Here is a 21664-nt window from a genome sequence, read left to right as displayed (position 1 = left end):
ACAATAGTGTTTGGCACTTTATCACTGGAAAACACAGTTCAGTATTATTACTCTGCAACTGATTTTTATCATTGCTGTCATAACACTGCTATTACAATAGATTTGACTAATGCGGACGGATATTGAAGAGTAACCGTGGTGCCTTTGTTTTATTTCTTTTGGGGTAAATTAAAGGTTTATTTTCCCCTTGTTTCCCCCTTAGACAGACTGCCAGTTGCAAGTCAAGTAGAAAAACACAATATAGCAAAGGAAGGTTCTCATTTATTTTCACTTAAACAGTGGTGTTCACCTTTCTTTTAACTTCACGTCTATTATAAATAAGTGATTCTTTAAATGTAGTACCCTCATGTTTAGAATGGGTATCCAAAGCATTGTTGCCAGGGCCCCCCTTACAAGTAAAATAATTGGGGCCCCAAAGAATATTTTTTTAAAAAAACATTGGTGGCAGGGGCCTATAGAATATTAAAATAATACATTGGTGGCCAGGGGATAAACAAAAAAAAAACAAAAAACTTGGTGTTCAGTAGAATTGAACTCATGGCTTCAGGACTTCAACTTCGCCTCCTTTTGCGACTTTGGGTCTTTCGCAGGTTCAGGAGTTAAATTTCGGCTGTTTTTGTTACTTTGGGTTTTTTCGCCGCTTCAGGACTTCGGCTTTGGCTATTTTCGTGGCTTCGGGTCTTTTCGCCGCCTCGGGAGTTCGGCTTCAGCTGTTTTAGTGGCTTCCGTTCTTTTAGCCGCCTCGGGAGTTCAGCTGTTTTCGTGGCTTCGGGTCTTTTCGGCACTTCGGCACTTCCGTATTTCAGCTGTTCGGAACTTCAAAAATGGCCGCAAAGCTTCGGCGCACTCACGGGGGGCCCAGCTTTTTCAAAAGTGCAGCACTGTTCCCACCTGGGTCCTGCATTCATTTTTTTTTAAGATGGTCATATATATGCTAATAAAAGCTGCCAACTCTGCCCCTCCAGACCAAGATGGCAGCTTATTGGTCTTGTCTGGGGTAAACATAATGGCCTGTTTGGCCAATATCAGTCGCAAATTGGTCAGATATTATTGTGCAGGTTAGAAAACTCCATCTGACAACCCCCAACAGGTCCTCTAGACCCCCCCATTCAGATCTGATTTTGACCATGGGGTCAAAAGGCTGATCCTTATTTGGTCAAGAGTATAAGTGGCTCAATCTTTTAGAGTATGCAAACCTAATAAATATTATTACTCACCCCAGTAACACATGCATCAGGTCCAATAACCCACAACAAAGTTTCAAACTGGCGACCAGCAAACTTGCTGTTTGGTTGCTATTGGTTACTAGACCTGCTAGAGAACTGGACGTTCAGTTAGAAGGTTGGTTATGGGGAGATTTGGGAGTAAACACGCATTACCTGTCCTAGATATTCATGAATTGATTACTAAATATCTCCTAAAAACGGTTTAATATTTGTCACCCCTTATAAAGATAAGGAGCCCCATACCAAATATCGGATGTCAAAAGGGGTTTGCCTTAAAACAGACTGAAAATCACTGTTTAAATTCCTGGGAATTGACAATTGACACATTCACAATATCTACTGCATTCTTATGTAACATAATGATTTTGTTTACTATTTTTTTAATAATTTTGTTCAATGCAATCATTTTATTTTTCTCCATGAACACCATGTTTCCATGTCCACCCTAAGCCTCCTAAAACCCTTTAAAACTCTCTGTTATGCTAACCTTTCTCTCAGCATTTCTCCTTCTGCCCTACATCCCTCTATATCTGATAACACAGTACATTACAAAAATCCCAAAGAAATCAGAATGGTGGGAAATGCTTTGCCAGTTGCAAATAGAACAACATTGTTGCTCTTTACAATCAATATTTTCTCAACTCCTCTAATACCTTTAGGCAAGGGCACCTGGGGTGTTTTGACCGCTGCTGCCCTCCATTGGAAAACAGTGGCAGTAAAACTACCCCTCTCCGTCACTGCTCAAGATGTTCTTTAATGGCAATGTCCTAGCTGAAGTAAACAACTGAGCAAAGTGTAAGGAATAAACTGAAAGACTTTAGTCATAAATAAAGAATGATAACTCTAACTCTAAAAAGTTTAGGCAAACCGGCTTTAATTGGTATCCCAAAAAAATAAGATGTCCTGTAAGGGTAATGACACATGGGATGATGTTTTGTCTGCTGCTGCCTAGAAACTATTATCCCCACTGCAACTATAGGCACCATCTCTCCCTACTATACCTGCTATCCCACAGTCACACTCCCTTCCCAGAGACTATTATCCACTGTTACTATAGGCACCATCTCTCCCTACTATACCTGCTATCCCACAGTCACACTCCCTTCCCAGAGACTATTATCCCACTGTTACTATAGGCACCATCTCTCCCTACTATACCTGCTATCCCACAACCTCAGTCCTTTCCCAGAGACTATTATCCACTGTTACTATAGACACCATCTCTCCCTACTATACCTGCTATCCCACAGTCACACTCCCTTCCCAGAGACTATTATCCACTGTTACTACAGGCACCATCTCTCCCTACTATACCTGCTATCCCACAGTCACACTCCCTTCCCAGAGACTATTATCCCACTGTTACTATAGGCACCATCTCTCCCTACTATACCTGCTATCCCAAGCCACACTCCCTTCCCAGAGACTATTATCCACTGTTACTATAGACACCATCTCTCCCTACTATACCTGCTATCCCACAGTCACACTCCCTTCCCAGAGACTATTATCCACTGTTACTATAGGCACCATCTCTCCCTACTATACCTGCTATCCCACAGTCACACTCCCTTCCCAGAGACTATTATCCCACTGTTACTATAGACACCATCTCTCCCTACTATACCTGCTATCCCACAGTCACACTCCCTTCCCAGAGACTATTATCCACTGTTACTATAGGCACCATCTCTCCCTACTATACCTGCTATCCCACAGTCACACTCGCTTCCCAGAGACTATTATCCACTGTTACTATAGACACCATCTCTCCCCACTATACCTGCTATCCCACAGTCACACTCCCTTCCCAGAGACTATCCCACTGTTACTATAGGCACCATCTCTCCCTACTATACCTGCTATCCCACAGTCACACTCCCTTCCCAGAGACTATTATCCCACTGTTACTATAGACACCATCTCTCCCTACTATACCTGCTATCCCACAGTCACACTCCCTTCCCAGAGACTATTATCCACTGTTACTATAGACACCATTTCTACCTACTATACCTGCTATCCCACAGTCACACTCCTTTCCCAGAGACTATTATCCACTGTTACTATAGGCACCATCTCTCCCTACTATACCTGCTATCCCACAGCAATTAACAAGCTATTGCCATCAGCTGAAAGCAGTAAAATTACATCTAGAGAATGTCAGATTTCCTGTCCTTGACCCAAAGTTAATATAAGAAATAACAATCTTTAAGGGATGTATAAGCTCCTCATTTTTCACCAACAATAGCTAAGAAATATATTGAATCTAGGGTTTAATCTCTTTTGCCTTACAGCACAGACTGTCTGCTGCATGTTGGCTGGGGCCATGACCTGATTTTTGGCTAAAAAATGCAATTTAATTAGTAGCTTTTTGAGTGTAATACCAAGAAATCAGCTTCATTTTAAATGACAGTGATTTTTACCAAAACATTTCCTCACGAGCAGCCCGTAGGCCATTAATGTGGTTTGCTGTCTAGACTAGAGGTGACCTCAGATTTAGCCCTATGGCTTCTAGCTGACACAATGAAAGTCTCAAGATATAAGTGGTACGGCATCCATTTTTTCTGAGCTACAATCATCTCCAGTGTAGAAGTGCAATGCTGGGATAGACTTAGTACAGATATTCTTGGCTGCACAAGCCGTGAATCAGACTTTTATAAAATAAACAACTATCTGACAAAAGCCTTGTTGTTAATTCAAATAATACAGCCCCGTGTAGCAAAAAGCATGAACACTCCGTTATCTAGGCTCTCATTTTTCAGTTGTTGGTGTTCTCAAAGAGTGGTGTAAGAACAGAATGCATGCGTCTCCCAGCTAGTAAACCCATAGCCCTTTAATTACCAAAGCAATTAGTTGTAGGGTTCACTTTACAGAATATAAAATTGATACAATACCGGTAAAGTAGGGGTATTGCTCTTTATGCCAGCATGGGGCCTCCACCCTAAAGAGGAATTTCTATGTCAGCGTAAAAATCTCTTTTTTTCTCAGCCATCTCCCTTCCTCATGGGTTTTTTTTCTTCTTACAAAAGCCATGAATGTCTTGTAAATGATATCCTTATAAATGGAGAATAGTGATGTAATTTTTGTTTCATGACTCACAAAAACTTGTGTATTATATAATAAATGTATATACTGTAGATAGCCCGAATCCTGAAGAAGGCCCGCACACAATCGCCGAAAATTGAATAAACGTTTTCTTTCTTCACTATTATGAAAGACCTGTGAGTGCAGTTATTGGTTCAATTTATATATATGAAAACAAAGAAAAAGATCAGCACTCACAGGTCTTAGAAAAATGAATAATAATTTATTAAAGAACTATGGACTAACTTTCGGCCCTTCCAGAGTCAATAATGAATATACAGCTGCAAGATGGACCTGCACTCCAATGTACATGTAATATTATTATTTTTTTCGCATCACAGTGTATCCAATGTTTTGGCCCATATTGGGGCCTTTATACTTGAGGATCTGGGGTTTAATGGATCTTTCTGTAATTGGATCTCCATGACTTATGTCCATGACTTAAGTCTACTAGAAAATCATGTAAACATTATAGGGGTTGTTCACCTTCGAAGCACCTAGTTGTTTTCAGATAGATCACCAGAAATAACGACTTTTTCCAATTACTTTTTATTTTCTACGTGCCACTGTTTTCCTAATATTTAAGTGTTAAGTGTAATTTTTCACCTTCTAAAGTAGCTCTGGGAGGGGGGTCGCCGACCCTGTAAACTGTTCTAAATTGATAAATTTAGTTGATACATTTCTTATCTTTGTCCCTGCTGAGCAGAATCCCTGAGTTTCAGTAAAGGCAGCTGTTAGAATTGATACAATAGTTGCTAATACTCCAGAGATGCTGCTGAGAAATGGATCAACTAAATGTTGCAAAATTGTAACAGTTCAGAATCTGCACCTAAATTACTGAGCTGTCAGACTGAGACACCAGAGACACGAACATTCAACTTTAAACTTAGATTTTGGAAAAACAGTAAAAAATAAATAATGGAAAGTAATTGAAAAAAGTCTTTATTTCTGGGGAACAATCTGAAAACAACTGAACTGAAAAAAAGTGTTTGGAAACTGAACAACCCCTTTAAAAAAACCCAATAGGCAGGTTTTGCCTTCAATAAGGATTAATTATATCTTAGCTGGGATCAAGTACAAACTACTGTTTAATATTCAGAGAAAAAGGAAATCATTTTTAAAAATTTGGATTATTTGATTAAAATAGAGTCTATGGGAGACGGCCTTTCCGTAATTCCTATCTTTCTGGGTAATCGGCTTCCAGATAACAGATCCCATACCTGTATAAGTCCAGATTTGTATTTATAACAAGGTGAGGCCACACTAATAGATAACTATTAGAGATATCCAGTATATATATCTTAGATTCCAGTTAGGGGTAACTCTGTATACGTTTAATGGCTCACTACTGGGTTTTGAAATATGACAGGACATTGGAGGTATCCAGAGTGTAGCAACATCTCGGTAAGATTTGTTCAGAAAACAAAGTCAAATTATTAATATTTATATTCAGATCAAGCAGCAGATTAAACCAGTTACAAGTAAAGGATTTCAGTATGTCATCATCCGGGGATGAAGTAAGTCTTATTTTTTGATGCTTTTCTACCCGGTTGAATCACTCGTGAACAATAGCGATAAACAGGGATCCTCAAGAGATGTTTCCTGCTTCAGTAAGATAAGCGTTTGTATGAACAGCAGAGGGCGCGCAGGTAAATACTGCTAATAACATTAAGGGGCCCATTTACTTAGCTCAAGTGAAGGAATAGAATAAAAAAACTTTGAATTTCGGATTTTTTTTTTGGCTACTTCAACCTTCGACTACGACTTCGAATCGAACAATTCGAACTAAAAATCGTTCGACTATTCGACCATTCGATAGTCGAAGTAATGTCTCTTTAAAAAAAACTTCAAACCCCTACGGTACTTGCCACCTAAAGGTCCCCATAGGCTTTCTATCAATTTTTTGGTCGAAGAAAAATCGTTCAATCGATGGATTAAAATCCTTCGAATAGAAGGATTTTTCGTTCGATCAAACTATTTGCGGTAAATCCTTCAACTTCGATATTCGAAGTCGAAGGATTTACATTCGGCAGTCGAATATCGACCCTATGTAAATCTGCCCCTAAATCTAAAGAAGTAAAAAACCCTAACAGGTCTGAAACTTCCAAGACGACCTATCCTATAGACCACAGTAGGCCTTTGCCAACATTCCGGGTGGCTCCCCTTGGTGCTAAATCACATTGGCCAAAGCAGCCCTATCACACTACTAGCCCAAATTGTACCATAGAACATGCTGCATAATATGAATTATTGAGTTTCATACACACCTATTACTAGAGGAAATCAATGGAGGCACAATATAGCTGTGATACTCATTCAAGAGGAATATGTTGAAGGAAGGAGTATGTTGAGCAGTGTGTAGACCTTGCTAAAGCTTACACCCCTAGTGAAATTCTGGATTTTATTAAAAGCAGTGATCTCCAACCAGTGGCTCTGTAGCAACATGTTGTTGGATGTTGCTCCCAGTGGCAAAAACAAGTGCTTATTTTTAAATTCCTGGCTTGGAGGCAAGTTTTGGTTGGATAAAAAACAGGTTTACTGGAGGCTGCCAGCTAATTGCAGCTCATATTTTGCATCCCCAGAAAGTTTTTGCATGCTTGTGCTGCTCGCCAACTTTTTTGTTACATAAGAATGTGGCTAACGGGTGAAAAAGGTTGAGGACCCCTGCACTAGCCCAATGTACACTAAGAGGCATATTTATTATGCTGTGTAAAAAACTGCGGGATAATACACCGCAGATAGACAGGCATACTCTGTGTAAAAACCGGCATCAAATTTTTACGCGTTTTTTTCTAGGAGTGACTTCTGCCAGAAGCATTGGAAAATAACGTCGGCAAATCTGGCCGGCGTAAAATTACACACACCTTGATAATTTCGCCATTTGTTTGACGCAGCTTTTTATACTGTTTTTACTGCGGATTTCATTTTACGCAGCATAATTAATTTGCCCTTAAGAAGCATTTTGCAGACTACGCCTGACTTTTGAAATATAAGCTACATTTCTATTTCTTTTTTTTAAGCTTTGGCAACAAATAAACCCACATTAAAGAACTATATCAGAAGAACTACTGCTTGATACAAGAGGCCCATTAAGGAATTTCCACCTCATCAATATGAAGGAAAATGGTATAAAACCTGCACAGTCGCCTTCTGAACTCTCAATTCTATCAATAGAAAAGTGTTTGAGCTCTCGGCACACTACATTCTCTCTTGGCCGTACCCCTTGCCAACTTGCCCTGCCAGAGAGGGTTTCTACGGATCATACACTTCATTCTGTAACTCGCTGCAGTTTTTATGAAGTAATACATTGGGAAAATAGGAAGGTCTTTTCCAAATGAAGCTCAGATGGAGGTTTTACGCATTAATGTGTTATAGTTGGAAACGTTACTCAAACGTGTTACACGCAATACCGTGCAGCGCTCCAAAAAAATGTCTTCAAGTGCGGGTCTCCGGCATATTCGGAAACATGATGTGGATCCCTGAATGAATGGCAGTAAGGTAGTGAGTCAGCGGGAATTTCCCTGTCAAGGCCTAATACTTTATAAAGTAAGGATTAAGTATTTTTCCTAATACATTGTACAGCAGGGCTGTATGTGTTAGAAGCCTATGTGTTGGATGTGGCCCTACAGGAGATTTTAATGGCCCCCAGTTTGTGATAATAATAATCCAGCACCCAAACATGTTAAATAGTAAATAAATAGACAATAGGATACAAGAATTTGGACAGCTTTGTCTTAAAGGGATAATATACCCTTTCTTTAGGTGGGGTTTCCATTGAACACTCTGTAAAATCTACTGGTATTGTTTATTCTATCAAGTCAGATATTTATCCACAACCAACTAAATATGGGTTGTCTAACAAGCAGTATCTTCTACAGGAGAACTTACCCCCAATTAAGAAAAGTCCCTACCTACTAAGCAAGATAGTCCCCCCTCCCCCCATACTTCAATAGGTCTGAAAATGTCCCAAAAATATTTCTCACCTAACAGTGCAGAGTAAGCGCAGACGAGCATGTGGATGCCATTTTCCCTATCTTCGGATTTTTGGGGTCCTCTTCGGTAGTTTCCGCCACTTTTGGCGCATTCGCAGTCGGTACAAGCCGCAAGACTGCTACAACTGCACATGCACCAATACGGCGCTCTATTATAGATGGAGACCGGCAATGCGCAAGATGTTGCACACCAGGTGAGAAATATTTTATGGACATTTTCAGACCTATTGAAGTATGCGGGGGGGGGGAAGCAGGGAAGGGGACTATCTTGCTTAGTAGGAAGGGGCTTTTTTTAATTGGGGGGTTGAGTTCTCCTTTAAAGGGGACCTGTCTCCCAGACGTAAAAAGCTGTATAAGAAAAGAACTTTTCAAATTAAGAATGAAACCCAAATACTTTTTTTATTCAAAAATCCATACCCGTTATAAACTCATTTAATAATTTCAACTGTCATATTTTGCCTGCCCCTCCTCTTTGCCAGAGGCATAGAGGCGGAGCAGGCAATTATTTTCACTTTCTATTCTGCACTTCCTTTATGTCACTGCCCTCCTCACATTCCCATTCTCTTCTCACCATCCAGGGCTGGAACTAGGGGTAGGCAGAGTTGGCGGCTGCCTAGGGCGCCATCATTGAGGGGTACTCTTTTAAGAGTAAATTGTTTTTCATTTTTTGGAAATTTCTTGTCCTTTAACAGAATGTTCTAATCTGCCTGCCACAACCCTCACATGCGTTATTTTGCAATAATACTGCGGGTTGAATCCACTGCCCCGCCACCTCACTTCACCTCCCTCTTGCATGTGAGTAGTAGCCACCTTAAGCGCTCTCATTCACATACTCCTGTGCTGTGCGGCAGTGAGGTGGTGCATACGCATGCACGTCAATGCCGTCGCTGAGTCAGAGAGCTGGCTTGTTGGTGTGGCTCGCTGATCGCACCAAAGACATTCCAACAGAAATAAAGGAAAACCCGCCAGGGCTTGTATTCTGACACATCCTGCTGGCACAGGTATTTTTGCTGTTGCTGCTGGCACAGGTACATTGATACTTGGGAGCAATATAATCTGATTAATTTTTGGTTGCTGCTGGCACAGATAAAGATTGGCAATATGATGGCTGCTGTGCTTATAGCACAGGTACGGGGGGGGGCAGAATGATGGCTTTTGGTACATGTACATTGGGGCAATATGATGGCTGATGGGCTTGCTGGTACAGGTAATGTGTGATGTGATAAAATGATCCTACTGAAAAATTAAACTGTAATGGTAAGGTAGGAAATGGTAAGGCTTAATGGGTGGGGGTGCTGATTGAAGCCCTTGTCTAGGGTGCCAAAATACCTTGGCCCGTCCCTGTCACATCTAACTGTGTAGCCAGTACAAAGACATGGACATCAGGTGCTCCATTCTGGTGCCTAAACAATATTTTGGCATGGTGAAAAGCTTGCCTTAATCACAGTGTCCACAAAATAGTGCCTGCTTGCTTCATGTGATTTTGAATTCCAAGAATAAAAGAAACAAGATTGAAATCATTTATAAAGCGTAAGTGGAGTTTATTTTGCTTAACTAACATAAAGTAGAATTTGGAATAATTTCTTAGGGCAGATCTGCTTTATATATATAGATTTATATATATATATATATATATATATATATATATATATATATATATGTATGTATGTATGTATGTATGTATGTATGTATGTATGTATGTATGTATATATATATATATATATATATATATATATATATATATATATATATATATAAATCCACTGTCATTTAAATATATACAAATAGGTGCACAAATAAGAAGAGAAATATTTACGCCCTTGAAGTATGGTCGAATGCTGGTTTTCGCCTGACCTACAAAGCCATCGTTCCAATACATTTACTGAGCAGAAAGGAAATGCAAAGGTAAATCCCTCAAATTGTGCCATGGAACATGCTGCATAATATGAATTATTGAGTTTCATACACACCTATTACTAGAGGAAATCAATGGAGCCACAATATAGCTGTGATACTCGCTCAAGAGGAGTAAGTTGAAGGAAGGAGTATGTTGAGCAGTGTGTAGTCCTTGCTAAAGCTCACACCCCTAGTAAAACTCTGGATTTTATTAAAAGCAGTGATCCCCAACCATTGGCTAATTAGCAACATGTTGCTCCCCAACCCCTTGGATGTTGCTCCAAGTGGCCTCAAAGCAGGGGCTTATTTTTTATTTCCTGACTTGGAGGCAAGTTTTGGTTGCATAAAAAACAGATGTATTGCCAAATAGAGCCTCCTGTAGGCTGCCAGTCCACATAGGGGTCACCAATAGCCAATCTTAGCGCATTTTTGGCACCCCTAACTCTTTTTACATTTGAATGTGGCTTGTGGGTAAAAAACAGTTGGGGACCCCTGATTTAAAGGGTCAACATATGATTTTTTTTTGCAGAATTGTGGGGTATACCTGTTCCGGCACAGGCACAGTTTTATAGTATTTCTCTGCAATGATAGGGATTCTCCCATGTGAATTAGTCCTTTTATGACAGTGCTGCCCCCAAACACTGCCATGTCCCACCCTCTTCTGATTTCTTATTGCCAGTGCTACACTCTGGATTATAAACCAGTAAGAATTTCATCTGCTACAAGGGTGCCAAATGCTGCACAACAATACAAGTGGGCACAGGCCTCTCTGCCTTCCTTTGGATCAACAAAAAGTAAAGGCAAATTACTGAGAACAGAAGTCTTCTCTAAATTCATAAGCAAACTTTTGCTCGACAGCAGCATTTCCAGTACTCTTAAAACATTTCCAATGCAAGTGTCACGCATAAAAAAAAAGATTCCAAGGCCACAGTTGTTAGAAAAAAGCCTGATTGGTTCACAATACCAGCCATTATGTCACTTACCTTCAGCCACTGCTCTGCCTGTTCCTCACTCTGCACTGCAAGAACTAAGGCATCGGTCCCTTGGTGAGTAACCTTGAGCTCATGCTTCTTCTTCTTGCTGTCTTTTGGCACATAGGTAACCGCACAGCCATTCAGCGGCAGCTCCATTTGCGGTTGCTGGTCCTTAGAAGTTTTGTAGCACTTGTGAAAAGGAAGGGGAAAAGAATTTACATCACAATAAGAAAGGGTATACGGTTAAGGGGTAGAGTACTGTACATACAGTATATATCAGAGATGCCACTTTATCACCTTTATAGCTTAAAGGGCCATCCGTCTGCCTTAACGTCAACAGGGTCACATTAGTGAATGGGTCATGGTTAAAGTCAACAAGTAACAGAGGGGGCACATATGGGATCAAAGAGAATAACTGCCCCAGCTGCTCTGATGTTGCTTTACTCAGGAAAGAGATCAGAAACTTCTTTCTTTTTTTCATCTCTTTCATGACCTGAGCAACATTAGAACAGTTTTTTTGTTTTTGTTTCCTTCTGTACACATCTCTTTTTCCTGCCTCTCCAACTGCACAATAAAAGTAACTAACCAGCAGGTGGTATTGTTAATAAACAGCTAAAAAGCTTTGAAACAAAAACATTTTGCAAAAGTGCTTAGAAAACCATCCAGAGCATCCTCTAAAAGCAGTATCTGACTTTCCCTTTACATTCTCTTAACTCCAGGCTTTCACTCCTCAAACAATTTTGCAAGCCAGCTGATTAACAGACCTGGAGGAGACCTGACTACTGAGAGTAGAAATGGACAAACAAACACTGCTTTCCAGTGCAGTTACAGTTACAAGTAAAACCATTAATGTACATTGAATACACATTGGAAAGTTTTTTTGCATTACATTTTCTTCTGTTGTGAAAAAAAGTCAGGTTTTAGGTAGAGGACACATTTAAAGGAACAGTAATACTAAAAAAAATTAAAAGCATTTTAAAGTAATTAAAATATAATGTACTGTTGCTTTGCATTGGTTAAAGTTGTGTTTTTGTTGTAGAAAACGACTACAGTTTATATAAATAGGTTGGTATGTAGCCATGGAGGCAGCCATTCAAGTTGAAAAAGGAAAAACGGTAAAGGTTACTTATCAGATAACAGATAAGCTCTGTAATAGAATACAATGGGATTCTACAGAGTGCATCTGGTATCTGCTATGTAACCTGTGCCTTGAATGGCTGCCCTTATGGCTACACAGCAACTTGGCCAATTTCTTATTTAACCAAATTTGTTATATGGTGAATCTGTAATCTCGCTATATGGATGAAATAGATATTGGAAAAATATTGGAAAAAACCAACACATATGCCTCAAATGGAGGATCAACAGCGAAGGAAGATATAACAGCGAAGTAACTAATTACCAATAATTTGTTTTCTTTGACGACACACAGAAGTTTGGTCCACTGGCCGAATCTTTTTTTCCGAAGAAGGAATGCACAAATTTTGGCATCTTTCACAAGATCCATAGATGCTTCTTCTGAAGGCCACTGAATCCTCTTCTTCTGCCCTTTGCCATCCTCTTCCTCCTCATCATACGATTCATATGAGCTGCTCATTGCATCCGAGTCATAGTCTTGATAAGGACACAAAAAGGCTTATGTTAGAATGCTAGAATGCTGCTACAGAAAAATAAATAGCAATGAGAGCCATAATAACAAAAAAGCTTCCTAGCGCTGTAAGCAGGTCCTCAAAGCTCTGTTGTGGCTTCCACATTCTAGCAAATTGATTGATTTCCGAACTGGGGAAAGGAGCCAATAAAGGGGAGGGGCCTCAGCCTGAAGTTCATATGGGGTGAAATTAGGGAATAATGCCTGTTTGGTCTTCTAGATACTCCTGAACCCCAACTTGAAGGTCAATTATGGTGAGATCTGGGATGAAAAGCTATTAGGCTGTTCCGTATTTGGTTCTTTATTTCTTTTAATAAATAAGCCTACTGAGACTTTTTTGTATTTATTTATTTTATTGATATTGTCTACATTCAAGAGAGACAGAGAACTGAAGCTTTGACTTCAGCACAGATCCGAACCAGCTAAAAATGCCCCGTAAATTTCCTTCCATGCTTTGCACATGTATATAAATCTTTTTCATGTTGATGTAGCAAAACCATATCCCAGCATGGAGACCATCCAGCTCTTTTTTTTTTTTTGCTAAAACAAATGATTTCCACAGAAAACAGAGAACGTTACTTCAATGTGGACACCCAGCTGTGAAAAATGTTCTAGTCCCGCAGAGAAGAAGCAATTCTGTACTTTTATTGACATTTTGTGAGAGAGAACAGCCCAGCCGTTGGCCTCACATGAGTGCTCAAACCACAAAAAAAACGAATAATATAATTTTTGTTTTCCTAGAGATTCTGTTTTGTCAACCAAAATAATGCTCTGTTATTTATTTCCTCGCAAGCCGCATTGTAGAGGCTGTGTCAGCAACTAAACGGCAAATGTTTGGCAGGAGACGGGAGGGTCATTAGAATGGCAGGGCAGGTGGTGCCAAGCTTTCAGCGTTGCTGTGGGAAGTTGCGCCAAGCTAAATCATTAGAAAATTAAAGAGGCTCACTAAAGTCTGGATTGGATTACCGCTGTCAGACGTGGAGGTGAAAAGAGGACTCCTTACTGCCAACATTTAACCTTTTTATTTTTAACACTGAAATGTGTGCATACCTGGGAACTGACCCCAAAGAACCTTGAACACATCTGTCCACTGAGTATTTAAAGGGAAACATTGCAGGTCTCAGGTTCAGAACACACATCTCTGTAATAGCCACCCCATATCAATGAATCAACGGGTAACATTTGCAAACTGGTTTCTAGGAGTTGCTAGACCTACAACATTACATTACACATGCATTCTACACAATGACACTATGAACTGAACACAGGCAATTCACATAGGAAACATGGGGAGGCAGTGGCATTTAGAAACCATTTTGGTTCTACAGGTAAATGATCCATTAACTGGAAACCTGGTATCCATAAAGCCCAGAATTTTAATCAAAGAAATCAAATTTTTAAAAAGTATTCCCTTTTTCACAGTACATGTATGGGACCTGTTATACAGGATGCTCGGGACTTGGGGTATTCAGGACATTAAATAAACTCAATAGGCTGGTTTTGTTTCCAATAAGGATTAATGATATCTTAGTTTGGATCAAGTACAAGGTATTGTTTTATTATTACAGGAAATCTTTTTTAAAATTTGGATTATTTCGATAAAATGGAGTCTATGGGAGAGGGCTGTCAGTTATTCGGAGCTCTCTGGATAATGGGTTTCCAGATAACAGATCCCATACCTGTAGTAATAAAGCAGTAAAGGTATGGGATCTGTTATCCGGCAACCCGCTAGCTAGAAAGCTCTAAATTACGGAAAGTCCATCTCCCATAGACTCCATTTTATCCAAATGATCTTAAATTTTTTTTTAAATGATTTCCTTTTTATTTGTAATAATAAAACAGGAGCTTGAACTTGATCCAAACTAAGATATAATTAATCCTCATTGGAAGCAAAACCAGCCTATTTGGTTTATTTAATGTTTACATGATTTTCTAGTAGACTTAAGGTATGAAGATCTAAATTACTGGAAACCCCAGGTCCCAAGCATTCTAGACAACAGGTCCCATACCTGTACCTTGTACTTGATCCAAACCATGGTTTTATTGTCACAATTAGCAGTGTGCTGCTTTCCCCCAGCAATTACTTACTAGAAGTGATGTACTCTGGAGCCTTTCCAGGGCCGAGTGGTACAGCTTCCTCGTAGTAGCCCTCGGGAAGGGAAGACGTTGGAAGAGGAGGAGGTCCATTATCTGGAGGCTGAAACGAAACAGCGTAAACATTTTTTTACCAATGCATGAAACAACAAACAAAATATTTTCTCTTTTCACAAAATACATTGCCAAATAGTGATGAGAAAATTGAAATAAACAAAGGTCAAGTCCAACGCTGACCCACCCATTTACAACCCACACCCAGTAGTGGTGCAAGAGAAAGATAAGCTAAAAAAGTGAAAACAGGTTACTAGCTAAAAGGGACAGGTCATTTATAGGCAATCCATACACTTTCTTCCCTAAAGGTCCACCCATACAGTTAACATATGCCCACAGCTCTATGCATATCATAAAAAATTCTCTTGTTCAACTGCTTCTTATGTTTTACCATTCTTCTTCTGCCAATGAGAGTCTGCTTTAGATTGCCAAGCTACATTGGCGCTAGGCCAATCACAGCCCTTATTTAGCACCCACAGTAGCCAAAACTGCCAATATCTTGAACAATAAATGAAAATAATAATTCATGGAACTTGCAAAAGTGCTCAGAAGGAAAGCCTGCAGCAACTAATGTATCAAATGATAACATAGTGGCCAACAAGACTCACCAAGTCTAAAAATCATCCTATGTGTGACCGCCATTACAGAAAAGTGACTTATTCAAGGCAACAATGAGCCATCGTGTGAATTTAATCTGTATTTACAGTCCATTGTGTCTCTTCAGTTGCAGAATTATTACTGCTTTGCGTATTAAAGGCACAGCACAACCTTTAGGGAAAATAAGCACAAGCCCGAAGAACCTGTTGGCACCATGACCGTGGTCATTTATTTGTTTATATAATCTATGAAGCTGAACCCAAAACCAACACAACCACATCATGCAGAAAAATTTCCTAAAGTTGATTTCTATGTTTATTTTTAACATTTTCTTTTGAAAACATTGAGGCCCCTGATTCAGAAGCTTCAGGATATGGCTGATAAAGGGTCTCCAGTGCAGTAGCTCACAGACCAATTCATTATTCAGTAATGAATCTCTTATGTGAGGGGAGGAGTTCTAGAAGAAAAACACTGAATAGAACATAATTCCACATTCTCCCAAGCTTTAGTCTGAAATGGGCCTTTTCTCATTATACGTACGGGCTTCCTTAAGGAATAACAGGAAACAAAGATTAAGGAAATAAAAGCCGAAAAAGGGTAGATACCTTTATAGCGCTAGTTGGGTTGGACCAGAATGCTTAGCCAACGTCAACACAGATGGAATCAATTTAGGATTTAGGTGCACTTGCTGTACTTTCAAGCTGATATAGAAGGCTACATGGCATGTAGGCATGTCAAGGAATGTTCCTTGCTTAAATGGTCTTATTATTTGGTTTTAAATGAATAAACCCACTGAAACAGAACAGGGAATGTCTTTCCAGGACCAAGAAAAATAGCTCAGAACACTGTACAATACCTATAATGATATATGTATATGGCACACTGCATTTAAAGGGGCAGTAGATAAAAACAAAAACTTATCCTAGCTTCATTGATGTCAAAGGTAAGGGATTTTCTACTACATTCATTAGTGGCGATGGGCAGTCATGTCCAAGTCTTCTATGAACATGGTTTCTCCTGTGGATCTTACCACCTGGTAATTATGATTTTTTTTGTTTTACTATGAAGTGGGACTTTCCCTTTAATAACGACTTACGGTGGCCATACACGGAGAGATCCCCTCATTTGGCAATGTCGCCAAACAAGCGAACGCCTCCCCAGTATGCCCACCTTAGGGGGGACCATATCGGGCTGATCCGATCATGGGTCCTAGGGCACAGCGATCGAATCATAATGCAAAGAATAAGGGTAGTCGGATCGCAGTCAGATTTTTACCCCTGTCCGATCTACATCTGGTGGACTTTCGGCAAGATATTGATCGGGGAAGCCGGTCAGAGGGCCACCTACATGGACCATTAAGCTGCCGACTGGATCTGTCTGCAGCTTTTATTGGCCCGTGTATGGCCACCTTTACCTATTTAAAGAGCAGGTTGTTAGAATACAGTCCAAAAAGGGGCTATTCAGTTTTATTTGTATCACATTAAAGTAAAGGTCTAAATATAATCAACAGTCTATAGGAGCCAGGTTTTAACGCTAAACCTTTGCTTAGCGAAAATGTGCAATGTAATATTTGCCAGCAACTGATTTTACATTGTGAGCAGTGCTACACATTCACAAAGACCCCATTTTAAATAACACATGAGACTTTTAATTACATTCCCCCCCATGTAGCCAATAGACTACGGATACTTTTTCTAATACAGGACTCCATAAATTAGCAGGATTACAGTACTAGATTGCTACTTTTTAGGGTAAAACTCCACGGTGCGGCTCAAACCGACATGTCGCCATGCAAAGAAACGCGCAAGACGTGTAGGATAGAGTCCTGCGCCGGTCCATTTTTTGGAACCCCTACCGAACCCGTACCCGCAACCTGCAACGCAGACCTGCATTCTTACCCGCTTGGACCCGCTACCCGACCCGCAAGTACCTTATTCACAACCCGGACCTGCGACCCGCTGACCATCAAGAATCAGGAAGTACGGTCATTGAAAACCGGAAGTGAGATCATCAGAAATAGGCATGGTCAGAAAAAAAAGGAGTAAAACAGGAAGTTCTGTCATTGTAAACCGGACGTGACATCATTGGAGTAATCATGATCATAAAAAGGGAGTAAAAATCTCTATTGAGAAGACCAGCGGAGCGACCCGCAGAAACGCCGACCCGCATCTATACCCACACCCGCAGGGTACCAGAGGTTTTTGCGGGTAACCCGACCCTCTGCAGGACTCTAGTGTATGATGTTCTGAAGATACAGGAAGTGAAAGAGAAATCGCAGGTAAGAACTACATTTAAAACGCTGCATCCAACAGTCGGATAAATGTAGTTCTTACCTGCGATTTCTCCTTCACTTTCTGTATCTTCAGAACATCCGACACGTCGCATGAGTTTCATCGCATGGCGACGTGTCGGCTCGATCGGAGTTCTACCCTTAAACTTCTCTTTCCATCACAATGATTGCACAGCCTAGAAGCATTTCTCTATCAGCTATGAAATCTTTGCACATGATTGTTTGTTGCGTTAACCGAGCATTGTATCCTGCAACTGCATGTGGAACAGTACATGGAATCTATGAGTAGCCATGCTGTTAGCACTACCAAATATTTGCATTAACAATGGTGTCAATATAAGTCGCCGGCGTGGAATTTCCTATGAGGCTTTTCCCACCAGCTCCATTGTTATGTACAGCAGAATCTGATCATAGGAGTGGAATGTTTATGTTCCACCACATAAGCCCATAGCCATTGTTGCTGCTAAGACATTCCAGAGCTTACCCTATTCTGATCACAAATCAGGGAGAGCCAAACTAGCTTGCATAATTCATCAACTGTCAGACGGCCACAGGTTGATTATTTCCACTACAAAGAACACAAGCTCTATGACTTATAGCTTAAACTTTCATTGCACATTTATTTCAGGAAACTTGGAGCATAAAACTGTGACCCCTTTCATCATAATGGCTGGTCAGGAGAACTGCTCACACTGCTATGGTACTGTAAGCAAATGCAGAATTAAAGGAAAACAATACCCCTCAAACAATGTAGGTCTCTATAAAAAGATATTGCATAAAACAGCTCATATGTAAAACCCTGCTTCATGTTAATAAACCATTTTCATATTAATGTACTTTTTTAGTAGTATGTGCCATTGGGTAATCAAAAATAGAAAACTTCCATTTTAAAAAATAAGGGCCGTCCCCTGTGATCCTAGGATTCATCGTGCACACAAACACAACAAATAAACCATACATGTTAGGTCACATGAGCCAATTAACAGAGTTGTCTGTTACAGAGCTGCAGTATTTCTGGTCAGGTGATCTCTGAGGCAGCACACAGACCATCACAAAAGGGTGTTTCAAGGGATGAGATGTAAAAGGGCAAGATTTACTTAAATATATATTCCAGTTTGGTAAGATTCTTTACTATGCCACTTAATATGATATAAACTTACTGTAACTTAAGTGTTCATTTTGGGGGTATAGTTTCCTTTAAGCAAGGGCCACCATGGATGACTTTAGGATTTATTTACTATGGAGCTGCCCCCCCCATAGCTGCAAATCTTTGTGTAACTACGAGCCAGGCCCAGATTTGTGTGCAAGCCACAAAGGCCCGGGCCTAGGGTGCAAACATTGGGTGGGCCTAGGGTACAAAATGGGGGGGGGGGCATCCTGCCCACTAGGGACTGGACAGGAGATTTTGACAGCTGTTTAAATCTCCCACCCACCCAGTCCCCCAGTGGAAGAGAAGAAGCAGAGCTGTTGAGGGATTGTGAGCGGCAGGGGGGGGGGGGATATAGTACCTCCTGTGGGTTCCTGTACAAGTCCTTAGGGTATGGGTTTTGAGGGATGCAATTTTATGTTCCGTTTCTCTTCCGCACTTATGTCAGTATCCTCTGGCCCAAAGATTATAGTGCTATAGGATGTAGCATGTTCAGGTTGCAGGAAGCAGAAAAGGCCCTGAAATGGCACTTCCATACCTGAATATCTCCTACAATCAATTTGCTGGGCTAAGGGCTCAGCAGTTACACGACACAAAATAAGTTGCACTAAGTTCTTCGCTCAGTTGCAAATTGCAAATCCAGTCTAATGTTTGACTTAAAAACTCCCCCTCAGAAGAGAAAGAGTCTCTTTCTAGACGAGCCTGAATTGTGACCCAACTACTGGCAGAAGAGAAATTTGGGTGCTGACACAGTGAGAAAGGGAAAGCCAACAATGTGCAGGGATATTCTGTGGCTCCCGCCCTTCTGTGAATTCCAAACTCTTCTTATAATGACCCCAAGTTCAGTTATTCTGGAAGAGATTATAGCTCTGCTACTCATCCAAGTACAAGGATCCGAGGCCGTGCTGACAAGTTTGCTAATGTTACAGCACTCCTCCCGCCCTGTGTCCCGTGGGGGAATTAAAGGCAAAGTAAATATTAACTTTTTAGACAATTGAAGACAGTTACCCTTGATAACAATGAAAATACCCATGTCCACTGTGACTTATTTATAGTGGTTTTCACATGATTTTCCACAGCCACCAGAAAGTCGTTTGGAGGCAAGTTCTATGTGTTTTTGTCATGTTTATAGTCAAAATGTCATCCATCCATTCTCTGCTTCTTTGCCCTGGGGTGCATTTTCTTTAACTCTATGAACCCCCGATGTAAAGTGAAAGAACACCTTTTATAAGCCCTTTAGAAAAAAGGTAAACATAGAAAATATGGTGCCAATAGGAAAGTAACGTTATGCTGACACCGTACATTTAATGTTTTTGGATCAATGCCACAATGTATTTTTACTGGTTACAAGCATGGAAACTGGTTACTTAAAAGTAAGACCAGCCTGCTATTAGATTAGCTCTCTGGCATACCCCAGGGGCCCGCAGTAACATATCTCTCTACGTAGACAATTGTTCAATAGAGCTGGCAGCTGCCATCTTTGATTGAGGCTCCTTGGTGGCCATTGCCAACCAGAAGCATGAATGCTGGAATCCAGAACCAGAAAGTCTTTCGGTCAAGATGCTCCTGATCATTGACAACTGCCAATAAACTACCAAGAAGCCATAAAACCAACTGTGACGCAAGCAAAGATGGCAGCCACCAACTCCCACCCTGTGCAACTCTGCATATTAAGGTAAGGTAAAGATACCACTGAGTTTTAAGGGAGGATGCCCTAAGTGGGGGTGCTAAAAGTAAAAATCAAAGCTATGTTTATTTAGTTCCCCTTTAAACACTCTATGAGACAGTTCTTACCAGCCACTGCTGAGGGATTTCTGGCAGAGGCATCTGAGGTGGAGCAGGCACACTGCAAGGCATCTCTGCTCTGTGGTTATGAATCTTCAGTTCAGATTCTATAAAAATAAAAGATATACATGTATTGTAAAACCTTGGCAAAGAAACAAACATCTGAAGAACATTTAGGAAACAGTATCTAAAAGGATCTCGGATCAGAATAGCATATTTTTATTTGTGGTCTAGCGCACTCGGATAAGATTTATCACCAACCCATTGTAATTTGCCTAATGAGCTACATTCTCCCTAATTTAAACCAGAACAACCAAGTTCACTCACTTTTAGTAAATAATGTAGCAAAAAACATAAACAGCATACAATGCATATTTTACCTTTGACTGCCTTCTGCCACGGATTATAAAGATAAAATTACTTCTGCATCACTTACCAGCATGTGACATGTAAGGAAAGTGGGTGAGGGTGGCTAAATAGTCATGCAAAAATATAAATTTCATGCAAATTGTCTTGTTTTACTTAATAATACCCAGGTATTAGCATGTTCTTGTATGTGTGTGCCATAATGGATTAAAGGAGTAGTCCAAAATAAAATTAACATTTAGCATTTAATTAACATTTTGCTTTACAGATCCCTAGTTCTCTGTGGCTATATGGTTGCTAGGGGCCCATTACCATAGGAAACAGGAAGCTGTTTAGGAGTGGTCAATAAAAAGTTCAAAATATAGGGCAATCAATAACATACTAAATGCCAATATAAAGGTGAACCAACCCATTAATAAATTCACTTTTTTTTAACCTACTTGAAAGTACCAGTAATCGTGTTCTGTGGGCAGACTGATATGCCTTTCAGGTTATATTTAAAACTAGG

The 21664-nt window shown here is 40.3% G+C and overlaps 1 protein-coding gene across 3 annotated transcripts in view; it reads right to left on the bottom strand.

The window, feature by feature from the left end:
* The window catches only part of afap1.L (actin filament associated protein 1 L homeolog), a 104732-nt gene that overhangs the window by 39564 nt on the left and 43504 nt on the right, over window positions 1-21664 (bottom strand). For all 3 annotated transcript variants that reach the window (XM_018228470.2, XM_018228465.2, XM_018228479.2), the window contains exons 3-6: window positions 20800-20897; window positions 14912-15020; window positions 12578-12789; window positions 11185-11364 (exon numbers count right to left, since the gene is read on the bottom strand). In XM_018228470.2, coding sequence (XP_018083959.1) covers window positions 11185-11364; window positions 12578-12789; window positions 14912-15020; window positions 20800-20897 — 599 coding nt within the window. The remainder of the gene's footprint in view (window positions 1-11184; window positions 11365-12577; window positions 12790-14911; window positions 15021-20799; window positions 20898-21664) is intronic.

The sequence above is a fragment of the Xenopus laevis genome, chromosome 1L, assembly GCF_017654675.1.
Source record: "Xenopus laevis strain J_2021 chromosome 1L, Xenopus_laevis_v10.1, whole genome shotgun sequence".
In the NCBI taxonomy this organism is placed as follows: Eukaryota; Metazoa; Chordata; class Amphibia; order Anura; family Pipidae; genus Xenopus; species Xenopus laevis.
The sequence above is the reverse complement of the archived record's forward strand: the minus strand, read 5'-3'. Positions and strand labels throughout refer to the sequence as shown.